This window comes from Mixophyes fleayi, chromosome 10 (assembly GCF_038048845.1).
Source record: "Mixophyes fleayi isolate aMixFle1 chromosome 10, aMixFle1.hap1, whole genome shotgun sequence".
NCBI lineage: Eukaryota > Metazoa > Chordata > Amphibia > Anura > Limnodynastidae > Mixophyes > Mixophyes fleayi.
Genome location: NC_134411.1, coordinates 27,041,331 through 27,068,894, shown reverse-complemented (window position 1 = coordinate 27,068,894; position 27,564 = coordinate 27,041,331). Strand labels below are relative to the sequence as shown.

The window sequence follows — 27,564 nt, the reverse complement described above, 5'->3', positions numbered from 1 at the left end:
AAATATGTAATAAATCTATATAAACCTTTCAGTAAATGAGTTACCAGGTTTGGGTGGTTTGCAGCATTATTACACTTAGACCATCTGTAGATCTCCAGCTGTGGTGGAACTACAAGGCTCAGCATGCCCTGTATCCACCTGATCCCTGAGCCACCAGTGCAGTGTGTACACATGGCCTACATGTGACAGCTCAGAGCCCCGCCCCTCCCATGAGACGGCCTCCAATCACAGAGCAGGACTGGCTGTGGGCGTTACCCGAGATCAGTCAGTCTCGTGTTTGCGCTGCAGACACTCGGGGCTCCGCTGACAGCACAGACACCGGGGCACGGGGACACGGAGAGCACAGGACAGTCCCGGATGGAGGCCCCCAGGGTGAGCTCGCTGCATTGGTTCCGGAAGGGGCTCCGGCTGCACGATAACCCGGCTCTGCAGGCTGCCCTGCGGGGGGCGCTCTGCCTGCGCTGTGTCTACATCCTGGACCCCTGGTTCGCGGCCTCCTCCTCTGGTGGAGTCAATAGATGGAGGTGAGAGATGGGAGGGTCACTGAAGGCATAAACATTTATTTATATAGCGCCAGCAGATTCCGTGGCGTTTTACAATTGCTGGAGGGTGATACCTGTGGGTGGATTACTGGCGGCAAGTGGGGGTCTGGTTGAGAGGGTCACTGGTGGCAGGAGAGTATCACCTGTTATGCACTTGTGGGAGGGTACACCCCTGTGGGTTGACGGGTCACTAGAGGGTGGGCACCTGTGGGAGGGTCACTGATGGCAGGAGGGTGCACACCTGTGGGTGGGAGGGTCTCTGGAGGCGGCAGGGTATTCCCCTGGGGGTTGGTGGGTCACTGGAGGGTGGGCACCTGTGGGAGGGTCACTGGTGGCAGGAGGGTGCGCCCCTGTGGGTGGGAGGGTCTCTGGAGGCGGAAGGGTACATCCCTGTGGGTTGGCGGGTCACTGGTGGCAGGAGGGTGCGCCTCTGTGGGTGGGAGGGTATTCCCCTGTGGGTTGACGGGTCACTAGAGGGTGGGCACCTGTGGGAGGGTCGCTGGTGGCAGAGGATGCGCCCCTGTGGGTGGGAGGGTATGCTCCTCTGGGTTGGCGGGTCACTGGAGGGTGGGCACCTGTGGTTGATGTTATTAGTGACAGGGATGCACATGTTTGTGACCACCAGTGGGAGGGTCACCAGTAATTGACTAGAACCACATTGAGGGCACCCAAGCCTTTGAGTGGGTCTGAGCTTGTTATATACCTGATAATATGACAGACCTGAGAAGAACACTCATTGTATGTAGGTGTTAATGTACTTAGTCGGAGTCTGCTCAAGACCCCACAGGGTCTTAGGCAAGATACTGGTTTGTGGCATTTTTTGCCAATCTCCCCCATGTATGGAGCTATAGGGGCATATTCAATTGTCAGCATTAACGCTGCAAAACGAGCGCTCGAAAAATATTACCGTTTATACGGTAATATTGCATGCGAAAACCGTTAATACGGTAGTTTACTCGCGGAATTTCAGCTCGCAGATCAGGGAGCTGCGAGCTGAAATTCCGCGAGTAATTACCGTATTAACGGTAAGATTTTTCGAGCGCTCGTTTTGCAGCGTTAACGCTGACAATTGAATACTCCCCATAGAGTACATGAAGTCAGAATAGCAGAAAAAGGGGAGTGAGAGCTTTACACACACAATATACTGTATATTACATAATTGTTTTACAGTTTGCTATACATCTCTCACCGGCATAATGAGTATAGGCTGCGTGCTTAGTTGTTTTAGTTTTGTAACTACTAGGCTTGCTCATTCTATGTCATATCTCCAGAGTATTCTGCCAGGGGTGTATTTCTGTTTAGGAACCTGTCTGGGAAGTTATATAGCTGTTCTTTCTGCTTCCATCTTCTTTGTTTGTGCAATCTGTACGCCTTCGAAACTCTGCTAATAATCCTTCTAAAAGTTATAAGCAGACAATATAATACATTACCTGGTAAACGTTGGTCATGCCTCTCTCCCCCCCTCAGAGCCTCAATATATTATTTTTGTTTTGACCTAATTGGACCAAGTTGGTGTGTTCAAACGTCCTCTGTAGCAGATTACTTAGTCTTTTTTCTCCAGAGACCAGTCACTTAATACCATGTGCCACGTGCTTTGTTCTTTTTATGCAGGTGACAGTGTATATAGTTAGTGCCCATGATTGATAAGGCGCCTTATGAAAAAAGTCTTCGACCATGTAAAGTATGGGAATGTTAGCTCATAGGGCTAGTGCGTAGGATCCCAACAGACTTAATAGGGATATTATATAGTGGGTGTTTTATATAAGTATAGTTAACGTTCTCGTACAAGTTTTCAACATTGCAAGTATATTATATTCCTGTATTGGGATATAGCCTAATATTTATTTGCGTTTTGCTCCTGACTGGTAGTGGTTTTGTATTGTTTTACTGCAAGTCCTATGTTTTTTTTTTCTAAATAGTAAATTATTTTTGTTGGAGGGGCACATTAGTAGTGTAGCTTTTATATTGTGTATTGCTTCTGTATTTAAAGTGTAGGTGCCATCAGCTAGTTTGTGCACTGTAGTAATATTTACACTAGTGACATCAGCAAGGCCTGAGTCACAATTTCCTTATAGGTGTCACTTGTTCCTAGTGAATTGATTGGCTGCATTTTCATGAGTATTGAAAAATAGCTATTGCAGAATCCTGATTGCGTTCTAAATTCTCACAAAGAAACTTTTGGAAATTAGTAAATGTGTAGCTTCATCTCTCATCTTTAGAAAGTCAGGGTTGATTTGGTATTATAAGAGCAGCATTTCTGCAGTTACCTTTTTCATACGGTTGAATAATTTTTGAAAGAACACCTGTATGCTAATAAATACCAACACAGTCATTTTATCAGGGTATATGCTGCAGGAAACAGATGTGTCCTTATTTCACCTTGGATGCTAAGGGCATTGTACATACACACGTCTCCCAGGGATAAACTGTGGGAGGAATTCACATAACTGAAAGCTAGGCTGTTTTATTCATTCCGTCTGTGTCATTTGTTTTCTCCGTGTAATGAATCCCTGTGCTGCTAAAATGCATTGATCAGTAATATGTTTATCTTTGTTCCCAGCTCACGGGAAATTCTATAAAAAGAAATGACTAGGAAAAATTTGTGTAAAATGAGGGAACTATAAACCCCCCCTAAACTTTAAGTAAAATAAAAACGAAAACCCTTAAGAAAAAATTAAATGTATAAACACACACTCATACATTATATAATATATATATTATAATGTATGAGTGTTATATATTATATAATGTATGTGTGTGTATATATATATAATATGTATATATACACACACATATATACGCACACACACTCATACATTATCATCATCATTTATTTATATAGCGCCAACATATTTCGTAGCGCTTTACAATTGGGGACAAACATAGTAAACTAATAAACAAACTGGGTAAAACAGACAAAGAGGTGAGCAGGCCCTGCTCGCAAGCTTACAATCTATTGGACAATGGGAGTTTGACACATGAGGTTAAGTTTACATTTTGCATTTCAGCCCAGCCAGACTGCAACAGTAAAAGTGACTCATAAACTAAATGATCCTGTCACACAACAATGGTGATCAAGGGGTAGTTGTACAACAGGTGGTAATAGGGTAATGTACTGAGGTTAAGAGGGTGGTTGAGGAATATTATAAGCTTGTCTGAAGAGGTGGGTTTTCAGAGAACGCTTGAAAGCCTGTAGACTAGAGGAGAGCCTTCTATTTTTTTATGCATGTATATAATATATATATATATATATATATATATATATATATATTTCACTTTGCGAGTTTGAGTTAGCAACTATTGAGATACAAATGACAGTATAGTAATCTTCCTGAAAACATCACAGGCCTGATTCATTGTCACAATGCAAGGGGTGCAGGTTAATTTATTATTTTGCACATAAGTTAAATACTGGCTGTTACATCTAGTATGCAAATACTTGATAGCTTTGTTTTTACACTGACATTTTTACACTGAAATTTAAAGTTGCCCTGCTACCCTTCCATTCTAGAGGTAGAAGTACTTTAGATTAATTTCACACATTTGTTAGACCATGGAGGACCACCTATGGCTACCTGCTGTGTGTAATCTGGTGGATTGCCACAGAAATGCCTTTTCCAAAGACAACACATTAAAACAGGCAGTGTTTTCACATTAACATAGCTGCAAATGGCACGACTGAGGAGAAAAAAAAGATTTGGTAGTGTCTTTGGCTTCAATTGTAGTGTTTTTAATTGGCCAACATAATGTGCATCACAGAAGTCATGTCTGAGTTATAACACCGATGGAACCAATATGACAGTAGAGAATCCTTGGTACCTCTGTGCTGTTTTCTAATGAGTGTCCTGTGTCTCTTCTGTAGGTTCCTCTTGCAGTCTCTGGAAGATCTGGATTCCAGTTTAAGGAAGCTGGGTTCTCGGTTGTTTGTAGTGAGAGGACAGCCTGCGGATGTGTTCCCCAGACTATTTAAGGTGAGTTAATATAGCCTGCGACACAGAAAGCTATGGGGAGCGTTGGTTTATACATATTGGTATATAAAGTGCACATTTCGGAAGCTCAGAGTCCTGTAATGCTATATTGACCTTGGGCGCTAGACAGAATAGTGTGTGTGTGTGTGTGTATATAATATATACACAAACACACACCTCATATCGGCTGTGTGTTGCTGCACCAGACGTCTGACACAAATACAGTACAAAGTTTACTATGTGCATTGTATTACTGCAAGGCAAAAAATACATTGGTGCTTGTAACGATGTGTAAGTGTATTGTCTGCTATTTACTGTATAGACACTCTACAGCATGAACGCAGGACTTGTGGTTACTCTCTTACTCTCATTAATTGGCCACACGTTTGTCACAACATTTTTTTCTTCTATTTTGGTCCGTTTGATACAGCAAGGGGGATTACGTGGGGTATTGTAAAAAGCTGAGAGAGGAGCGACGTTATAGATAAAAAGTCATGGTGCTATGTGAGGGGGAAGGGACAGAGGTGACGGGGGGACGCAGGGAAGAGAATTAGTGAGTCACAACAAAATTGCATGTTAGAAACACTGAGGATTGATGGAAATGTTAGGTGATGGGGAGGTATAGTTAAAATATATCCAAAAAAAACCGGTATCACCTGGCGCTAGTTAATTAAAAATGACAACCTGTGGAGTCTCCAGACGCAGCCATATTAGGGATAGTGTCAAACTCCCCTAGTTATAAGAAATAAAAGCACAAAGAGCTGAAAGTAGGAAGCACAGGCTGTATATGAATTGATCACTATAAAGCAATGTTGGCTAACCTGTGATACTCCAGGTGTTGTGAAACTACAAGTCCCAGCATACCCTTCCAGCAATAAGCTGCTATATATTGGCAAAGCATGCTGGGACTTGTAGTTTCACAACACATGGAGTGTCACAGGTTAGCCAACACTGCAATAAAGGATATATCCAAGGCAATTGCATAATCACGCCCCTCCTTCATTCTGATTGGCTGGGCCCCGGATATCCCCGCCCATCACCCGGGTATTGGACCCTCCCCTCCACCCGTTTTGGTCGGCGTCTTGGACCCAAATATAATAAACTTAGTGCTGCTAGGGGGGGGGGGCGATTGCCCTGATCGCCCAGTAGCAGGGGTGTGGTATCCATTCAACTCTGCTATGCAGTGCAAACCTGTCCACGGATGGGACAGAGCCCTAAAATCGGGGCTGCACCACTGAAATCGGGACAGATGTGAGGCATGCATTGCCCCTGGCACAGCAAGAGTAAACATCCCAGCACTTTGATGTAACCTACCTTGAATGTCACGGGAGCGGGCATGGCCCCCTCCATTCTTCTGTACCTGGCACAATGCTGTGACTGGGCGACAAGGTCAGCCTTGCCCACCCAGCACTCGTTATGACTTGCCCTGCCACCAGAGAAGGTGCGCACTCTGCACCAGTGGTAATCGTGTTTATGATTACCACTCTCCGACATGGAGAAGCCCTACAACGAAAATCTGAAATTATGAAAAATCGATTGGGAAAGAAACAGACTTACCTTCAACTCGACGCTGGAGATCTCCGATGAAAGCACCAAACTGACAGCAAGTGATTCCGATTGGAGGAGTGTTCTGCACTGCAGGCTGACGTCATCACGACGTCTGTCAATAGAAATTTAAAGCGGCAATGTGGGGACCCGTAAGGTTAAGTGTTTAAACGCTTAACCCGACATTGCCGCTTTTTATTGACAGACGTCGTGATGACATCAGCCTGCAGTGCCGAACACTTCCCCAATCGGAATCACTCGCTGTCAGCATGGTGATCCAATCGGAGATCTCCAGCGTCGGGTTGATGTCTGTTTCTTTTATAATCATTTTTTCTTTCTCCACTACTCCGACATGGAGAAGGCCTACATCGGTAAAGCGTACCCAACCCCTCTGCACAACAGCATAAGCTGTAAATTTCTCTGCAGTGCCTGAGGTACGCCAGTCCGACACTTGTCATATGCAGTTCTGTGAAGTGTCAGCAGGGTATGAATTTACTAACAGGCAATGCATTAAAGCAGAAGTAAGCTCCTATTTCCAAAAAATTAGGAGAAACCTAATAAGTAATATACATTATGTACACAAGAGATCTAGGTGTTGGAAAGGCGAATTTAGATTCAAACAGTGTCCATAAGATTCCAACAGATGTGCAGGCTTGATTTATTTTCATTTATTTTTCAGTTAATGTTCAGGAATCTCTGTAAGTAAACACAAGTCCTCAGAAGTGTTCCCACATTGAAATCACCCTTTAGTTTGGGATCAGCTGTAATAATCTCTGAAAGATCATCCATGAAATAAAATGGCACTTTCTGGCTTAATGATCCTGAGAAATTGTTGATCTTTGTTGAAAACCCCATGCAATATCCTTTAAACTGAACTCAGGAGATGGACGTACCTCTGTTTCTCCATAGAGGGTCATAACTACTTTCCGAAATTGTAATTCTTTAGGATCACATCGGTTCACTAAACCTAGAAGTCAGACTGACCTAATCTGAAAATATATTTTGGAACATTTATAATTGTGAGCGTTGATTACAGTAGAATTATAATGCAGTATGAATGTGATCATTGAAAGTTTAAACTGTGTATATACCAGCTAGACAAAACAAAACCGTGTGTCAGAAGGGAAGATAGTACCGATCAGGGTTTGATCATTTGGCATTTTTTGCCTTTTCACGTCAGACTTTGTAACCCTGATAAAGGACACTGCAGGGAGCCTTTAAAAGCCTAACATGACAGCTGTCCGTGAACCACATATCACACTATGTATAGCTGTATGGAAATTTAACCCAGCAAGACACTGAGTGCTGCTTTTAATGCATCACCAGTTACCTACATTTTTCTATTGTTTGTTGCCTGTACACTGTGATTGGCCTCCAGGTCCCCATTGTGTTTGTGGCCTAAATACTCGGCCATAAAACTGTGCCCTAGAATGGTTTATAATCTAGTGGAGCAGAGGCTTCAAGGTCACTGTCACACTGTCGTTCCTGGGGAAGTCGTGCGGAACAGAGAAATAAGGGATGAAAATTGAGGGATTAGACCCTGTTCCTGACAGCAAGGGCGAAGGTGCTGAGTGCTCTCGTGAATTCCTTTAAAAAACAAACAATGATGCTTGTAGAAGCCTAGAGCAGGCAGGACAGCAGCTAAAGTACACACCGTTAACCGGTGTATATATAATGCATCTACATTCAGTTAGATGACTATTTAAAATCCCCCTGAAGGTTTAGAATGTAAATGACATAAGTTGCTACTATCTGTGTCCGGTTCCTCTAGTATTCTGATTGTTGTACCTACTAAGGAGACATGCTCATTCTGACTGCGTGTTTGCTTCAGCACTGATAACATTCTACATAATTCTGGATAAAATCATCTCTCTAGTGCTAATATTTTTGGACGTTGACATAAAGTCCACTAGAAATCCACATCCTTGACATTACTTGGTAGCCTATGGGCTAGATTTACTAAACTGCGGGTTTGGAAAAGTGGAGATGTTGCCTATAGCAGCCAATCAGATTCTAGCTGTCAATTGGGTAGTGCATTCTACAAAATGACAGCTGTAATCTCATTGGTTGCTATAGGCAACATCTCCACTTTTTCAAACCCGCAGTTTAGTAAATATACCCCTCGGTGTACACAGATTATCTCTACCATTACAATCTTTGAATGATGCACCTAATGTCTGTTCTTGTTTTTGGCAGGAGTGGGGTGTGAACCGGCTCACCTTTGAATATGACTCTGAGCCGTTTAGTAAGGAGCGGGATGCAGCCATCATGAAATTGGCCAAAGAAGCTGGTGTGGAGGTGATTGTGAAGAATTCACATACTCTGTACAACTTAGACAAGTAAGTCACATTAGCTAAATAAACCGTGTCTTCTGTATAGTAGTTACCCAATTAAGCCACCTTTCAATGGGAGGACTATCAATTATCCTTTACTAAGGTGCATCAAACTAAACGGAATAGAACTTTGACTATTTGTTTCTTTTCTGATGAAATAATGCGGCTACAGCTGCGTAAAGGGTCTACGTAGACAGCAGCAGCTATAGCGGCACCTTGATTCGTTAAACAAAAAGTTTACGCCTCTTTCCATAAACTTTGCGCATAGGATTTTAATGGTGGACAACCACTTTGTGTTGACAATGCAGCCTGTCGTTTTGTGCCCCAGTCACGTCACTGGTTTCTAGTAAATTCATAAGTAATGTTCTTAGGGGTATTGTTTCAGTGCCCGGCTGTCTGTAGCCAACTGATGCTAAACGTTGACACACACACACTTACTGTGCTTGGCAAACATACGAATGAATTAATGGCACTTTTACACCATGTGCAAAACAGTTATTACTCGTACTGTACCAGATTACAGTGTATATCTATATAAATGACATGTACGATATGTATTTACATTCACAGCTGCTGTCTGCTTTGCAGAATAGAAGGTCACTAAAAATGATGACTGTGGTTATTCATCATTATCATCAGCTATTTATATAACGCCACTAATTCCGCAGCGCTGTACAGAGAACTCGCTCACATCAGTCCCTGCCCCATTGGAACAGTCTAAACTCCCTAACACACACACAGGTAGTCATTTTATCGATAATCACAATTCCGACACAGTACATTCCTACAAAATAATGCCGATTTGAAGAATGCCTATAATAAGCAAATGCAGACTTACCATATAAAAAGACACAGTAAATCACCAGCACACCTACAATATATTCCGATTTAAGTAAATGTCGGCAGTTGCAATTTACGTCGCTGATCATGCCGATAGTGAGATCAACGGATTTAAAGCGGCAATGCCACCACTCCCAGCATTTACAATCTAATGATAGGGTTAGGGTTAGAATTACAATTAGGATAAAGGCTTTACATTATAAACACGGCGGGTCCTGCTATTGCAGCTTTAAATTCCCAAATCTAACTTTCGCCATGATCAGTGGCGTAAATTGAAAGTGCCGGCATTTACTTCAGTCGGAATCTATTGCAGGCATGTCGGTGATTAACTGTATCTTTTTTTATGGTAAGTCTGCATTTTTTTATCGGCATTCTTCAAATCGGTATTTGTTTGTAGGAATGTACTGTGTCGGAATTGTGATCATCGATGACACGTACCCCACCCCACACACACAGACTAGCGTCAATTTGATAGCAACCTATTAGCTTACTAGTAAGTTTGTATTTAGATTGCGGGAGGAAACCCACGCAAACACGGGGAGAACATACAAACTCCCCACAGATAAGGCCATGGTCGGGAATCAGATTGCAGTTTGCTTCTCTCTTCCCCTGAGTTCTGAAAGAAGTGTGAAAATTAAAATGTGAGCCTGAAACAAAGCAGGAAATGGGATAAAAGTCATCTCCATTATGGGGCCATCTTTAGTTTTCGGAACTTTAATGCAGATACTGCTGGCTGTAGTATCCGCTGTTCTTTCCGCACATCTCGGCCAAGTGAGTTATACTGCCCCCTAGTGTGCACTATTCCTGCCGGTGAAGTCACACAGCCTCACATGTGCTCTGTGGGTATCTTGTGTCCCAGTACTGTGATACTGCTCCTCCCTACACGTGCGGAAAGGAGAGAGATCCTACAGAGCCTGGAAATCGGCCACAAACGTCATCACTGGCACAAGAGAGGTGGAAATAAAATATGGAAAGCGTAGTTGCATAAGTTGTTGACAGCAGTGGATAGAAGCCAGTGAGAGAGGTTGGGCAGTGTAATAAGATTTTCCTTAGTCAGTCAGGTTGGACAGCAGGAGGCTTTTATCTGTGTTATATAAAGACACTGCTGCATCCCACAATCCTTTGCTGCCTCTTACCAGTTTGTTCTGCACACACTAGATGCTGCTTGTTACAGGAGATGAAAGGAGCCCTGTTTCTGTATGTTTGATCACTAACACATTGTTAAAATATGTTAAAAATATGTTAGTGTGCGGCTCCTTTTTATCAGCAGAAGTTAATGCCACCGACTCATACAGCCTCAATCATTCCTGATAGTAGGATTATAGCTTTGTTTTATTACACTTCAAGTACTTGCCTGTGCACTATAACGTCTGCATATCCTGTACTGTTTGGATTTAATTTATTTTGTTTATGAAGCAGGAGATCTGTGCCGGGGGAGGGGGGGTCTATCTCAGTGCCTGGTTAGTTTCTCTATGTAAGCGGTTGGCATATGGTTAGTTTCTCTATGTGAGCAGCTTGTAACTGGGTCTGTTTTGGACCCCCTTGCTGGGGTTAATACAAAACAAATTGCAAAAAAAAAAAACTATGTTTGTCCAGTACTTACTTTGTTTGATTTTCCCTGACTCATCAGTGGAAAGACTTTGTGTCATACCCACCAAACACCGATTTTCGCACCATTATACTCAGAATCTCCTGCTCGCACAGTACTGGGCCCATTCTCAAGCTTGCACAGCTTCAAGTAGCTATTGAGCTTGGCGGGTCAAAAAAGCTGGAGTAGCTTAATGACAAGTGGTCCCTCCAGACTCTATAGCTGGAGGGATTCTGGTCTTTTCCTCCACCATTCCTTCTTTTCATTAGAGTCTCTCGCACACCTGCATCTTTGCCGTTCTCTCTGGTGGAGTGTGGTGACACGCACCACCACTATGGTTTGAGAGGTGTAGGGGGCGGTGGGAACTCCTAAGCGGCTGCTCAAGAAGCCGGTTTTTCTTCCTTACCTTTTAGTTCCTTGAGGCCCGGTCTGAGGACAATCCGCAACCATTCTTCTTAAGGCAGGGGTTCTTCTGTTGCCCACTCAAGGGGCAGGCTAGTGGGCTTCGGTAATGGGTGGGTGTGGACCATTGGGCTGGCAATCTTAGCCAGGAGTTATTTCCTGGAATTCAAGGAGGCGCCCTCATCCTACCGGTTCCATGTATGAGTGCCTCTGTAGGCCAGTGTGCATCCTCAGAGACACATTATTAAACTAATCCAGCGTTTATTGGGCTTCTACTTAAATTTATATGTCATGTGCTTTCAACTTTGAAAGAGCTTGATACTTTCTCTAAACTGAAATGATGGTGTCCTTGTGTTCTGTCCTACAGACCTAATGGCCTCTGTTGAGATTCAGTATGTAGGGTCATGCACTTTGTTGTGGGAATGCTAAAATTCCATTTCAGTCTGTCCCATTAGGCCTTAAATTCTGCAACCCGAGTCTTCAAGAAAGCATTTTCAGCTTGCCTCCATCGGCAGGAAATACTTATGCTACTGTACTTAACTGATCTCTTAGTCGAGGCTTAATCTCAGGTGCTGGAAATGCAGATTGTCCAGAATGTTGTAGCAGAATTGTGGACTTATGGCTGGATCATTTTACCAAATGTTTCCTGAAGCTGTTATTCAACATCTCCATGTTTTGTGTGTTCCCCTCATCGCCTAGAAGGTCCAGGAGCTGCACAAACCTTTGTCGTTCCTGAGCTCTTCGCCAGTCATCTCTGTCCGACAAATGATGACAATCATTGACACAATGGTCATCTCGGTGGAAGCGGTTCTGTATGCACAATGTTACATTTGCCCGCTGCAGAAGGCTCCCCTGAAGAAATGGGATAGGTCACATCTCCATCTGATGCATGCTGGTTGCTCTTCACCGGGGACTGACATGTCTGCCCTGGCCTTGGAGGTGATCTAAATTTAGACAATTTTGAGTGTTTGGTTTGTAGTGTTTGGAAGTCACACTCTGCAGGGTCTTTTTGGTGATATTTTTACCCATAAATGCTCTACGATGCAATTTGCCTAGACCTTCAAAACTTTAACACTTCTCCTTCAGGGGAAAGCGGTCTGAATCCAGACGGATGTCATCGTTTTGACATATGTCAACCATTAAGAGGCATGCAAACGCTCCCTGGGGTTGACTATTAGGAGGCCAACAATATCTAAGTTGGCAAACCCTAAATCCAGTGTTCCCTCAATCCATAGGTTTTACATCAGATATTTATTTGCAGGGCTCAGCTGGATTGTCCTCTCCAACAGCTTTTGGGTGCTATGTATCCTCTATTGCAGAATGGCCTTCCACCCTACTACCGCCAGAATTAGTAATAATTTTCGTCTAATCTCAGAATCCTTGGTTGGCCAGCCAAAAAAAAAAACCATTGCCAATTGTGTGTACTACGGAATGATGGTGTCATATCTAGTTATATCATCCCTGAAATTTTGGCTACACTGGTAATTCCAAAATTAAAAGAACATGTCTGCGTCCATGATATCACACTTTGGGCGTTTGCTGCCTGGGGATAGGCCAGTACTGCATCCTCTATATGGAGAGTGGGGCTCTTTGGTGCAAAATTCTGTACACTATCTCCTAACAATTGCTGGCTGGTATAATTTTCAATGTAAGTTGAAAAGTGTTTAATATGTCTGTTATCATTCCTTCTGGGAACTGTCTCCCATTTTTGGATGCCAGAGATCTGATTTTGGGTTAATCATCATTTATTTATATAGCGCCACTGTACAGAGAACTCACATCAGTCCCTGCCTCATTGGAGCTTACAGTCTAAATTCCCTAACACACACACACAGACAGACAGAGACACACACACTAGGGTCAATTTAATAGCAGCCAATTAACCTACCAGTATGTTTTTTGAGTGTGGGAGGAAAGCGGAACACCCAGAGGAAACCCACGCAAACACAGGGAGAACATACAAACTCCACACAGATAAGGCCATGGTTGGGAATTGAACTCATGACCCCAGCACTGTGAGGCAGAAATGCTAACCACTAAGCCTGTGTGTGTGTGTGTGTGTGCTGTATACACACGGCAGGTTTTATTTTTTTGCATATCTAGCCGATGTGGGGTTTGGGCCATAGAATATAAGTGAGTTCAGGGTTTAATAAATGACTGCTGATTTAGTGGCGGAGGGGATTGTTTGTAAGTAGTGAGTTGCTTGATAAATGTGTATTGTGATGGGAAGTTGTGTTTTTCTGTTGGTTTTTGTATAAGTGAGGGGTGGTGATACACAATTGTGACCATCCATGTGATGTAATTTGTTCATTTCTCTGGTTTACTTCCAAGTGCTGCAAGTAGAGTTAAGTAGAATTTTCTCTGTTACGTGATTTATTTTTGTCAAATGATGCATATATATGTAGCGAAGACATGGGTCACATAGCTGGGATTATAGTATGGTATTTGCATATAGGCTTTTGTTTCTAATCCAATCTCCTACAATTATAACTTTGCAACTAATGTTGTTGTGTTTGATACTTGTTACACAATTTCACACAAGACAACTACCCCCGGACCAACATTATTGTGTGACAGGATCATTTAGCTTATGAGTCACCCTACCTTTGCAGTCTGGCTGGGCCAAGATGCAAAATGTATACTTAACCTCATGTGTCAATCTCCCATTGTCCCATAGATTGTAAGCTTGCGAGCAGGGCCTTCTCACCTCTTTGTCTGTTTTACCCAGTTTGTTTATTAGTTTATTACGTTTGTCCCCAATTGTAAAGCGCTACGGAATATGTTGGCGCTATATAAATAACTGATGATGATGATGATGATGATACTTGGCAATACCACCACACCACCTCTCTGGGCAGATTGCTGTCCTTTAAATGTGCTGATTCTAGCTTCTTTTTTTTTTTTTTTTCAATACAAAATCAGTGATACTTCTGTGCAGGTCCCCCTTTCCACACAAAAGGGGTGCTCTCTGCATGGCATCTAGTATTTTAGGAAAGTGAGACATTTCAATCAAATTTACAGCAGCCCAGATAGGTGACATTCCAGTCCTGACAAAGGTTTTTTATTAATCTCTGACTTGCTGGATGACTGAATTGGCACATGTAGGTGTAAAGGTGGGAGATATGTGATAAGAGGATTATTCCTGAGTACTTTGTATTTTTGGGCACAATGAAACGGGAAAGTGTCCTGTCAGTCTGACATCGCCTGCCCAATCATTGCGAAAGCTTCTGAATTATCAAAGTTTATAATGAATCCCGTAGAAGATGTGAATCTATGTATTGTGCATGTTATTGATAGGTTTTGTCTTAACTACCTACTGGCATTGTTCTAAAAGGGACTAGACGGGGGGGACTGGCACCTAGTTCGCTGAAGGTCAAGGTGTCCGCTCTTTCAGTATTGTATAGATGATGTGCTTGCGCATTTCTCCACTTTTCTTTTTACCCAAGATGGTGGTTGTCCAATAAATTGTTTTTGCCTTAACGTGACAAGTGCAATAGCTGCAATATTTTGCTCTGTTTTTGGCTACTGCAAAGATGTAACGAGACACAACAAAGGCTTTTCAACATTCTAAATCTATTCTAGTGCTCTTGTGAAGCTCTAGGGAGGTGCTTATCTTGTTGTAGGTATGTAAAGCAATCCAGGGAGGCAGGTAAGCAGCCGTCTGTCAGTTAACCTCAGTGAGTCCTCTTTTGTACTTGTTACTGAGGTCAGAGGTCTTTGAAGCATGCTCATTGCCTGTATCCCCCAGGCCATTTAGAAAATAGAATATTTTTTTTAACTTTGCATCTTTTTTGGAGATCATTGGGAACAAACCATACTGAGGTTATTGGAATTAGGGGAGAATTAATTACAAACAAATGATACTTTGTAAAAATATTTGACGGGATTGGCTACTTTAGGTCAACCCCTACCCTTATGTCAGGTTTAGGCTTTCTGTAGGGCTGAAATCTAAGTGAATAGATTATCTTTTCATATTGTTCGTGTTTTCCATGTTTAATATATGTTAATCCTGAACTGATTATTTAAGATTAGTTTTTCCTTGAAGGAAAAGTATAACTAATGGTCATTTTAGCATTAGCTGAAAATTAATTGGAAAGTTGCCGTCAGAAACCGCAGACAGATTTATTCAGCCAGCTAGAAGGGGTTTGGGAGTTGTACATAGCAGGTGTTTGGATTGGCCAGACCGCCAGTCTAATAAGCTGACGTACACAGAAGGTGCCTGTAGAGCAGGAGTTTGAATATTTGGCTGTGCTTGGGTGGGTCTGAAGCCGAATGCAGGTAGGTGTTGGGGTCTTGTGTGAAGGGGGCACAGAAGGAATACATGGCAGGAAGAGGGCTGGCTTAATACTAAGGGTTGTCCGGGAATGATGAACGCATTTAAATAACTCCACCAAAATATATAGTGAATTTGCAAACCCCCAAACAATCAGAAACATAGAGACCCCCCCACACTGGACCTTACTGTCTCTCATTGACTATAGAGAGAAAGGGAAGGTTAAGCAGCGCTGTCTCGGCACAGAGCTGTATCTATCCAGTCGTAACCCATGTTAGGAGTTTACACAGCTTACTTGGTAGAAATAGCCTTTACGTATAATTTGTTGTGGTGCATTAACAATAGTTGGCGTTACATAAAAGTGTTGATAATTTATGTTTATTTTTTATATCTTCTCCACTGACAATCTGTAGCAATACATCTGCTGTAGATATTTTTATTTTTTCTTAGAAGTAAAATCTCCGTAGTTTGTCGGCCTAAACTGCTGATTATTGCGGTAACATATTGGAGAGTCTGATGTAGTCTGCAACAGATTTATTGCTGAAGACATTTGGATTCTATCCTGGTGAATCCTGAGATAATGAGGGTAACTCCTCCTGTACTGATCTCTATAGTCTTTGTGTGGGTATTATTGTAGGCAAGATTGTCAGCCTTCCACTGTCTTTATTCTTTACGCAGAATTATTCAGCTAAACGGTAACAGCCCCCCGCTAACTTACAAAAGATTCCAAGCCATCGTCAGCCGCATGGAGCTGCCGCGCAGACCGGTCCCCAGCATCACACGGCAGCAGATGGACGGCTCACGAGCAGAGATCAGGAGCACACACGACGAGACGTACGGCGTTCCCTCTCTGGAGGAACTGGGTGAGGCGTTAGTGATGTCACACAAGAGACAAAAACATGGTTGTTATTACTTGAACTAGTTCTGTGTCCGATCTACTGCTAACATAGTGGGTCCTCCTGCACTAAATCAATGAAGGTTTCTTGCACGCTACTTTAACCGTTTGGATAAAAACCCCACGGTCGTGACCTGTAACCTAGACAATCATTTTGTGGCTTGAACCCAGTATCATAATCATCAATTTTTATAGCATCACTAATCACTAATTCCGCAGCGCTGTACAGAGAACTCCCTCACATCAGTCCCTGCCCCGTTGGAGCTTACAGTCTACATTCCCTAACATACACATAGACTAGAGTCAATTTGTTAGCAGTCAATTAACCTACTAGTATATTTTTGGCGTGTGGGAGGAAACCGGAGCACCCGGAGGAAACCCACGCAAACACGGGGAGAACATACAAACTCCTCACAGATAAGGCCATGGTCGGGAATTGAACTCATGACCCCAGCGCTGTGAGGCAGAAGTGCTAACCACTGAACCACCATGCTGCCCCCCAGTATAGACGAGAATGCAGCCTATCAAATCTCTAGGAGCCAATGACATTACTGGTTAGTGATTTGATGGACAGAGTTTTCATAAATATTAGATCCGTGCACACAAATGGCTGCTTTTAAATGGAAAAAAGTATAAGTGCCCTATAATTGTCCCAATATTTCTACATGTGTGTCTCCATCATATCCATAATGCTCCATAATAGTCCTGTCGCAACCAATAAGATCATTACCGCGCATGTTGGTTAGTCAAAAAGTGATCCGGACCCTGGGTGCAAGGGCCTAATGACAGGATGTTGCCAAATTTAGCCATCCAAGATCAGGTTATTCTCACACATTATACAGTAAAGGAGAGTTCCTGAAAAATGAATGTAGGGATGCAGAGCTTTATACTGAACGACACTATGCGCTCGTTCCTATCTTAAGTTCTAAAAATGGAACCTGAGAATTATCACCGCTTACAGACAGTGACCAGTGTCTATCTGGGTTACAGACTGCAAGCCGGTGGATCTCTTAAGTAATGATCTTGTGCCGTTAATACATAACAAATAATAATGTCTTATTTATTTTGTAGAGGTGATGGTTAGATGTAAGAGCATAGACCATTCCTGCTTTGCATCTTACTGTCCAGAGCTGCTGGTACCCAGTAACTCAGCATGGTTTGTCCTGTAATGAGATGTGTTTTTGAAAAGCCTGAAAAACCAATGAACATTATCTACACTTAGTCACCCGGTCTGCTAGCGGCAGCTGTGTGTGGAGATCAGTGTGAGGATAACTTATCAGGGAAATGCATTGCGTGGTTTGTCTTAAGTCTCCACCTGACGCTCTTATTTACTCCCGTAATCCATATCTGAACTTAATATTAACTTAATATAATAACTTAAGAACTTAATATAATTTAATTTGATCACTTAAGTTTCCCTCTATGATAGTTATTCGGTCCTGAAGACGTGCCGTGGGGTTAAATTTTCATGAGCTGATTGCAATATGTTTTGTTTCAAAATCTCCAATTGCTTCTGCTGCTTGTTCATTTTAGGAGTGGGTGCTGGAATAGACTTATTAACATTTAAAATCAAAATAATTCAAATTATGAAAATAACTTGACTGACACACTTTAGCAATGGGAGTACCTGTATTTTGTTCTTTCAAATTGTCTTTTTTGTTTAATGTTGCATAATTACCCAGAAATGTACCACTAAACCATGCATGGTCATGTAATGTCCTTTTACGTGTATATATTTTGTGTGTCAGGCTTCCCAAGAGACTGTCAAGCAGCTGCTGTATGGCCGGGAGGAGAGATGGAGGCTCTGGCCCGTCTAGACAGGCACTTGGAACGGAAGGTGAGTGAATAGACGCGAGGCCTCAATACCATTCCATTGTTTGGTGGTGATGAAGCATTAAGCGTATGCGCTGCTTCTATAAGTATAGGGATAGCAGGGTGGGGATTGGAATGTTGGTAAAGTACCAGGAATTGGGGTGGAGGCTCCCACAATGCTGAGAGGGGACCCCAACTGGTAGCATTAGCATATTAATACAAAGCCCCCGTTCCATGACATTGGAGGAGAGGCAATATATAAAAAGTTAAAACAAGGAAAAAACTCATTCTGAAAAACACAATTATTTTTTTTTCCCCCATTTTGATTTTTTTTTTCCAGGACTAATAATATAATAATAATAATATAATTCCTGAAATAAAAACCCATAAAATGGGGAAAACCTATCATCTTGAAGCGTTCTCCGCATACACACTTAGGGGTATATTTGCTAAACTGCGGGTTTGAAAAAGTGGGGATGTTGCCTATAACAACCAATCAGATTCTAGCTGTCATTTTGCAGAATGCACTAGATAAATGATAACTAGAATCTGATTGGTTGCTATAGGCAACATCTCCACTTTTTCAAACCCGCAGGTTAGTAAATCTAGCCCTTAGACTATGTCCAAGCTGCCTCGTGTGACCTCCACCAAACATTACATACCACAAACAGAGCAGAAATGGAGCATAGAATGAACTAAAAGTAGGAGAGCTCTTAACCTATTTTTTTGTTGTCCAGGGTGGACATTCCGTATTCAGATAAGTTTTGTTACCAATGATTCATTTAATGAATACAGCACTTTTTAATTACTTAGTTGGACAATGCAAGCATGTAACTTAATTACATAATTTTAAATAAAATGTAAAAACATGATTAACTAGTAATACACAATCTGAATCGCGCTGTATCTGACAGTGTTTAAATATTGATGCTCATAGATATTTAAAGGAAAATCTAAACGCTGTCCCCAAGGTTTAGTTACTGACTAGAGGAAAAAAAAAAAAAACAATCCCGCGCTCGGTATATCCCATATTGTATGTGGTACCAGCTGCGTGGCAATAAGCCCGCGCTCGGTATATCCCATATTGTATGTGGTACCAGCTGGGTGGCAATAAGCCCGCGCTCGGTATATCCCATATTGTATGTGGTACCAGCTGCGTGGCAATATAAATGCCCATATATGTATACAAAATAAAAAGACAGTTGTCGGCGCTTATCCTTTAAACTGCATATCTATGTGTGTCTAGCAAAATGAAAACGAGGTATTCGTTCATTTTTTTTGATCAAAACATTTAAGCCGGCGTCAAGGGCACCTCATTATATGCACGTCCTACACTGACCTTTATTCTTAAAATGCCGTTAAAATCAGATGTGCTCACCTCCCAGATATAGGGGCTTACATTTAGCAAGGGCTGGCTTGTGAGCCACACCCAAATGTGCCTTAAATAGTCTTGATGGACAGCTGTCGAGATAACATGAGGTAAAATTTTGAGATAAAACCAGAGGCAAAGAAATTACTAACTGTGCTGAAAGGTGTAAATTTACACTAAAACCACAGAACTAGTAATTTGTTTCCAGCTTGCACTAGACAGATACAATCTGGTTGGCTGAGGTAATATTAGTCCAGATTTTCACCTTTCCGGAATGTTCGTAAATAGCTCAATGGTTCTACAATATTTTTGTTTCACTGTTTTGTGTTCCAGGCATGGGTGGCAAATTACGAGCGGCCACGAATGAACGCTAATTCTTTGCTGGCGAGTCCTACGGGTCTCAGTCCTTACCTACGCTTCGGCTGCCTGTCCTGCCGCCTCTTTTACTATCGGCTGCGGGAGCTGTACCAGAAGGTGACTCGCTGTTACTTGTCAGGGGTCATAATCATTGGTCGCGTATTCTTACATGCAGTCTTTGTGTTTTATCTAAAGTCTCATGCCTTTATAAGAGAGGCAGTACTATAATAACATTTTAATTTACCCGATTCCCCAGATATGTTTTAACCATTTGTTAAAGAACCAATGCTCTCCCCCCCTGATATGTGTATAAGTTTCTTCTATAGATTTATTTATTTTAAACTTGTCCTATGCAAAATACACTTTTGGGTACAGAAGCATAAATTAGGGGAAGGGAAATCGGTATAACACATGAAGTAACAGTCAAGATACCTATTCAAAGTTCAGTTACAATCATTTGACTAATTATGAATATCATTTAAATTAAATATAGTCCAAAACAGTATATATGCTAACATATATTTTGAAATTAGCAAGTAGCTTAGCAATGAAACTTGTCTCATCAGTGTTTATAAAACAAACATTTAATTAGAGGTATCAAAAAAGTCTTCCAAGGAAGCATGGGGGTAACTGTTTTATACAGGATGTGCCAAACACAGATAAATGAAATGTATCTCCTATTTGGATTGGTGGATCTTCTAAGAAGCAATCTAGTTTCATATCAGCCAGTCGATTGAAAACATGTTTTAATCTGTAATTTTCTAGAAGCGGCCTTAGTTTCTATAAAACTCTCCCAGACTTTGTAGAAAGCCTGCACCTTAGATTACAAACCAAGCCAACTTAAAAATAAAAAACAGCCTTTCTTTGAATAGAGATAGAGAGGGTGGGCTCGCTTGAATTCGATATTGAAGGATACGTTTTTTTGGCTGCCGCTGATAACAATTTATAGATATAAGGTTTCCATAAATACCTGGATCCAAAAAGCTTAATTTAGTAATATACATGCTGTGGCCATAATTCCAGTTGGATAGTGACCATGGTCCGACAATAGCACATATTGTCACCTTGTGGTCTTAGTCGAAGTACTGTGTCTTCCAGTCCCTATCCAAATAAACGGCAAATCTGATGATTGCTGACATTTTGGACGTTTTGCAATTAGATCTAAAACTAAATCATACAGAATCTTACTAGAAATGTTTTGCAATAGTGGATACAGTACAGGCAGCCGTCTAATGAGCGACATTCCTGGGAATTCGGATCATACAATCTGTGGCCTCCGCTTTGTCACTGATTCCTACTAATTGATTGGCTTCGTTTTATACCTATTGCTTCAGCCATCACCATGGATGGTTGTTGTTAATGTGTGGAAGCGATGGGTACATTTTAGGAAGTGACGGGTATAATTTGAAATTATTTGGTTTATCACTGATAGAGCTAACTGAGAAAATAGTGAAAGGTGTGTTTAAAAATTTAAAGGAGGTTTTCGATATAGCGTTAGGAAAGAGGAGTCACTATTGCGCGCAGGTCACAAGGTTCAAAGAAAATAGTGATGGCTATAAAGTTAAATTTATTTAATTTCATTAAAATAAAATCACTATTTTTATCCCCTCACCAACATGTGGGTGTAGACCTTGAAGCACTGAAAGCCACTAGATCAGACCTGGCCAAACTATAAGTCCCAGCATGCTTTGCCAGTAGATTCCCAGCTGATAGCTGGCAGGCGTATGCTGGAGACCCACAGGTTGGTTGGACCTGTACTAGATTATTCTGCAGGTGTCCAATAAACAATCTTCTGACATTGCATCAACTTGTGCAAGTTTAGGGTTATAGCTGCATTTGTAAGCGTTGCATCTTGTACAATTCACAAATGTATCCGCACAGGATCCTTTGCCGTTAAGCAGTTGATATATTGGACTCTGTATATCCACAGCTGTTTGTCATTTTAGGCACAGAAATACTTTCTATAGTGGCTTCTTCTAAACAAGTATTTGGGTGTACCATATCCCAAATCTTTGCTTATATACGCAGTTTATAAAGTCCTCAAACACCATTTCTAGCTATTGTAAATAAGGAATATTGAGTGTCCCTTTAAACTGGTGGGGTGGGGTGGCTGGACACTTGGGGTTAGAGGGGGAAATAAATTTAGAGTTTCTGGGTTGGTTTCTTGACATTTCTTCATTGGAAGCAGAATTGGTAAATCTAGTTCTGACTGTCAGGTTTTGTATTTTGTTTTTTGTGTGTGTTCACAAAAGGTGAAGAAAAACAGCCCTCCGCCGCTGTCTCTCTACGGTCAGCTCCTGTGGCGAGAATTCTTCTACACTGCGGCCACCAACAACCCCAAGTTTGACCAAATGGAAGGGAACCCAACCTGTGTGCAGATCCCCTGGGACCGGAATCCAGAAGCCCTCGCTAAGTGGACGAAAGGGAAGACTGGGTTCCCGTGGATTGACGCCATCATGACGCAGCTGAGGCAGGAGGGCTGGATACATCACCTGGCGAGACACGCGGTCGCCTGCTTCCTGACGCGGGGAGATCTCTGGAACAGCTGGGAGAGTGGCGTTAAGGTGAGTCGGAGATCTTGTAGGTCATCGGGTTCCATCAACGCTCAACCGAGCGGAAACTGAGTGGGCTGAGTTGAGATGAGAAAAATGTATGTGCTATGGGTAGTCTGGTTGTGGCAGTGGGGAAGTAACAGGGAAGGCTGAATTGTGTTTATTCATGCTCATTCCCGGGATTTGCTTGATAAAAGGTGATGGTATGAAATCCAGTGTCTCTTTATGTAGTGTTCCTCTTGCGCCCGTCCCTCCGTGTACGTCTAACCCTCGCTCCTGTCTGTGTGCAGGTATTTGACGAGCTGCTGCTGGATGCAGATTTCAGTGTAAATGCCGGCAGCTGGATGTGGCTCTCCTGCAGCGCGTTCTTTCAGCAGTTCTTCCATTGTTACTGTCCTGTGGGCTTCGGGAAACGGACAGACCCCAGCGGTGACTACGTCAGGTAAGTCTGCTGGGGGATAGAACATCCACTTACACAGCTTAAATACTTTCCTCTTCATTCTATTAGTTCGCTATTTCGATAGCTTACTGCAAACTAATAATGAGCGATGTACCTGCACAGAAGTAAGCGCAGCAAAATGCACTATGAGCTGCAATGTCACAAACTATTAAGTATATCCTATAGAACATAAAGCGGATAAGTTAAAACAATTACCCCCGTGTCCCGTCTCGGTGGGCCCTCCCCCCCCCCCCCCGTGTCCCGTCTCGGTGGGCCCTCCCCCCCCCCCCCCCCGTGTCCCGTCTCGGTGGGCCCTCCCCCCCCCCCCCCCCGTGTCCCGTCTCGGTGGGCTCTCCCCCCCCCCCCCCCCCCCCGTGTCCCGTCTCGGTGGGCCCTCCCCCCCGTGTCCCGCCGCGGTGGGCCCTCCCCCCTCGTGTCCCGCCGCGGTGGGCCCTCCCCCCCCTCGTGTCCCGCCGCGGTGGGCCCTCCCCCCCCCTCGTGTCCCGCCTCGGTGGGCCCTCCCCCCCTCGTGTCCCGCCTCGGTGGGCCTTCTCGCCCAACCCCCCCCCCCCCCCGTGTCCCGTCCCGGTGGGCCCTCTCGCCCAACCCCCCCCCCCCCCCCCCCCCCGTGTCCCGTCTCGGTGGCCCCCCCCGTGTCCCGCCTCGGTGGGCCCTCCCCCCTGGTGTCCCGCCTCGGTGGGCCCTCCCCCCTGGTGTCCCGCCTCGGTGGGCCCTCCCCCCTGGTGTCCCGCCTCGGTGGGCCCTCCCCCCTGGTGTCCCGCCTCGGTGGGCCCTCCCCCCTGGTGTCCCGCCTCGGTGGGCCCTCCCCCCTGGTGTCCCGCCTCGGTGGGCCCTCCCCCCTGGTGTCCCGCCTCGGTGGGCCCTCCCCCCTGGTGTCCCGCCTCGGTGGGCCCTCCCCCCTGGTGTCCCGCCTCGGTGGGCCCTCCCCCCTGGTGTCCCGCCTCGGTGGGCCCTCCCCCCTGGTGTCCCGCCTCGGTGGGCCCTCCCCCCTGGTGTCCCGCCTCGGTGGGCCCTCCCCCCTGGTGTCCCGCCTCGGTGGGCCCTCCCCCCTGGTGTCCCGCCTCGGTGGGCCCTCCCCCCTCGTGTCCCGCCTCGGTGGGCCGGCCCCTCAGCGTCAGGAAATGCCCATTTATCTTTTTATCTCTTCAGTCTCACACATCATGTGTTCCATAATGAACGTTTTCAGACACACAACTTGGTAACTTTTTCTATAGTTTTCATAGTTGTTTTCATAGTGCATCCTGGCTGTCAGCTTGTGCACTGTCACTTTCTGAATGTCGAATGTTTTATTTTTAGGCGGTACCTGCCAGTGTTGAAGGGTTTCTCTTCCCGTTATATATATGAGCCGTGGAATGCCCCTGAGTCGGTGCAGAAAGAAGCCAAGTGTATTATAGGTGTCCACTACCCAAAACCCATGGTGAACCACGCAGAGGCCAGCAGACTGAACATAGAGCGCATGAAACAGACCTACCAGCAGCTGTCCCGCTACAGAGGCCTCTGTGAGTATTGACTGTCCATTACAACCATGCAGAACGGCCCCTACATTTATTCTGTCCTTAGGTTGCTGGCCACACTTTGTGGTTCTACATTGCAAAACAAAAGTAAAATGTGTATACAGTAAGTCAGAAGTTAAAATACTTATTTATTTTATACACCCGAGTTGGCCAAATTCGGGTTTAAAGTATGTAACTGGTGTAAACTCCCCTGTATTGGTGGCAGGCAGGATACATTTATTTAAAGGGAGGGTCCACCCCTTTTTAAATCCTACCTCCTACATATAGCACAGGAGGTCATCTCAATGGTAGTCAGCCTTTTTACGGAAATCGTAGAGGCTGTTGACGTGGGTGGACTCCGTCTGTCCATGGATTTAGACTACTGTGTCATCTTTATATTGTTGATATTTTAAATCCTTGTTTAGTCTACTATGCAATACATTCTTCATATACCTCCAGCTATGGCATGCATTACAATCGCAGGGTAACACTACTAATATGGTTTGTGAACCTTCCCCTGTTCCAGACATGTTATGTCTGACACTGATATCGTACCTATATATAATTTTACAACACCAGGTTCTTCTGGGATCTCACTTTCCCAGTATGGCTAAGTGGGCACAAGATTTGGACAATATTGCAGTAACTCAGTGGTCTCAAATACTAGAAGCGCTATAGCAGGTATCCGTTAATCGCGCTTCAGAGGTTGACACAGGTATAGATAATTTTCAGGAAGTATTGTACACTTAGCTATGCAAAGCCAAATTGAGACCCTCACCAGAATGGATGGGCCAAAGCTGCATAATTATTGGCTGGGTATATTACAAACAGTGCAATCTATAGTGTTACCATTTCTACTCTTCTAGGTATACTGGCCTCCGTTCCAACCTGTGTGGAGGATCTCAGCCGCCATATCGCAGATCCTGTCTCCTCTCAACAGATATCTGATTCAGGTAAGACCTCCAAATCTCTGTAACACCCCGATTATATCCGTTCTACAACCAGCAACCACATAAACTGATCAAATCTGAATTTCAGAGCTAGTCTCCTTATTCCTATCCATGCCTTGTGCTATGTGCAGGACAATAATTACTATGTACAGTTCTCTTCTTGTCCTAAAGGCCTTTGTTTCACAGTCCTGAGGTTTCTGTGATAATTACTCTCCTGTCCTGTTCCTATGACTAGATCAGAAAGAGGGTGCAGAACATTAACCTGAAGGCTGATCATATCCGATAATACAAGCAGTTCTTGGGTACACGTCCACGTAATATTAATATTAACACATATCTGTTTGTTTCCATACATATTAGGTAACTAATATTTGGTACTAGGAAAGAGCAAAAATAAGTCATTCAGAAATGTGTATGTAAACGTTTCCATACCTTGACAGGACATAAATTATAATCGGGGCCAACAAAATGGGCACCTTTCGTAACCACACCTCTCTTACACAGAATATTCTGTAATCTTGACGGTTCTGCTACAGATCTCCATACACTGGTACTGTGACATTCACTAGCTCCTCAGATAAATGCTGAGAGATACCGCCTCACAGTCCATTCATGTAATATTTGCCAATCTCCGATAAACTCACTTCCGTTTGTTTTTCTCATTCCTTAAGTTTTTCTTTGCAGACTGGAAAAAAATCCTTACCATAGATGCTGTAACAGAGAATGTCAGTCTTTCAGTATCTGCCCCCCTAGGTAGAGGCCAAATGCTAGCTCCAATCTTGACATTAACACAAGATAATTCTGTGCAGCATTATGTTATTTAAATATCATCCAGACTAACACCCCTATTTTTAATTTTTATTTTAACAGGCAGCGTGTCTGTTCCGGTGTGTTAATGGTGTGTGTTGTTGAATGTGTATATTTGTGGGACTTTCCGCATGCACTTTTTATTCATAATGGTTTAGCAGGTGTGTCTGTGCATTTGTATGTATATAATTGTTTATCCCTGTCTGTGTGCTATCTCATGTGTGTGTATAGGACAGCGTGTTCATGTCAGTGATGTCATGTGTATTTGCAATGTACAAGCCCCATAGATAGCTACAGCTGTGTAGTTCTGAATCACGCAGACCCTCAACCAGCCGCATATTCAGATCCAATGAAGATATTAGCGGCCACATTTTTATGTTTTTTTGCACAGATGCAATTTGTTAGCCATATCTAGCAATTCAATAGAAAGAAAAATGTTTCTGTCTCCAGTGGGAGGTAGTGTGGCAATTTTATGTGGGACATTGGACCGAGGGGTGCAGTAGGGAATGTGCGGGTGGGGGGTTTGCTTAATAAACCCAAAAAGTGACATGGGGGAGATATGGTCCATGGCTGAGTGATATGGCTGCCTTTATATGCCTTGATTGTGTGTGTGTGTGTGGGGGGGGGGTGAGAGCAGCTACTTGCTAGACCAGATGTTACTCCTTTGCAGAGCAAACCCTGTCTGGCTGAATAGGGATCTGCCTGTGCTAAATGTATGTTTTTTTTTTTGTTTTTTTTGCTGGTGCTGTTTTTTTTCCCCTTCATAAGCTTCTTTCCTAAAGGTGTTTTTTTTTCTTTATTTTCTTTTTTATGTTTATGGATTTTTTTTGCATATAGCAAAATATTTGCATATCTCCTATCTCATTTGCTACATTTCACAAAGGCTCATTTGTATTCCTTCATCCACCCCTGTCCCACTAGCCCCCTCCCCACTCACTACCATTATATTGCACTATACATAGCACTTGCATTTGATGAAGTTCTAAACGGGATCTAATATGTTGTTCTTGGCAGAACTGGGAGCTTTACGGCAAAGGGTCATTTTCTGCCTTGTGATTCTGTATACTTGAGCAAAGAGGCAGAGATTTGTCTTGGAAAAAACATCCTGTTTGGCTTGTTCAATGATAGATATTGGCAACTCTGTTGTACATGTTTACGGTCAGTAATAATGTTTGTTTTAATCTTGTCTCTTCCACGCAGCTTCTAAACCATCTCTGTGTGTTCCTGACTCCCCAAACGTAAACACGAAGGTTCGGACGAGGAGCCAAGTAAGAGAACCAGGATGCAGGGTGTTGAAGTAATAACTGCTGCAGATTACTGAATCTCACGTCCTTGCCCAGGTTAGAAGTAAAGACAGGGCGTTGTACCCAACATACAA

The 27,564-nt window shown here is 43.4% G+C and overlaps 1 protein-coding gene across 1 annotated transcript; it reads left to right on the top strand.

The window, feature by feature from the left end:
- Positions 1–272: 272 nt before the first annotated feature.
- On the top strand, positions 273–27,564 carry CRY2 (cryptochrome circadian regulator 2). Its single transcript, XM_075188236.1, is given in 12 exon segments — positions 273–524; positions 4,405–4,513; positions 8,252–8,394; positions 16,170–16,354; positions 18,135–18,223; positions 19,901–20,041; positions 22,177–22,488; positions 22,767–22,918; positions 24,233–24,435; positions 25,296–25,382; positions 27,387–27,413; positions 27,416–27,564. Coding segments are annotated over 12 exon segments (1,707 nt in total). The 5' UTR covers positions 273–357; the 3' UTR covers positions 27,508–27,564.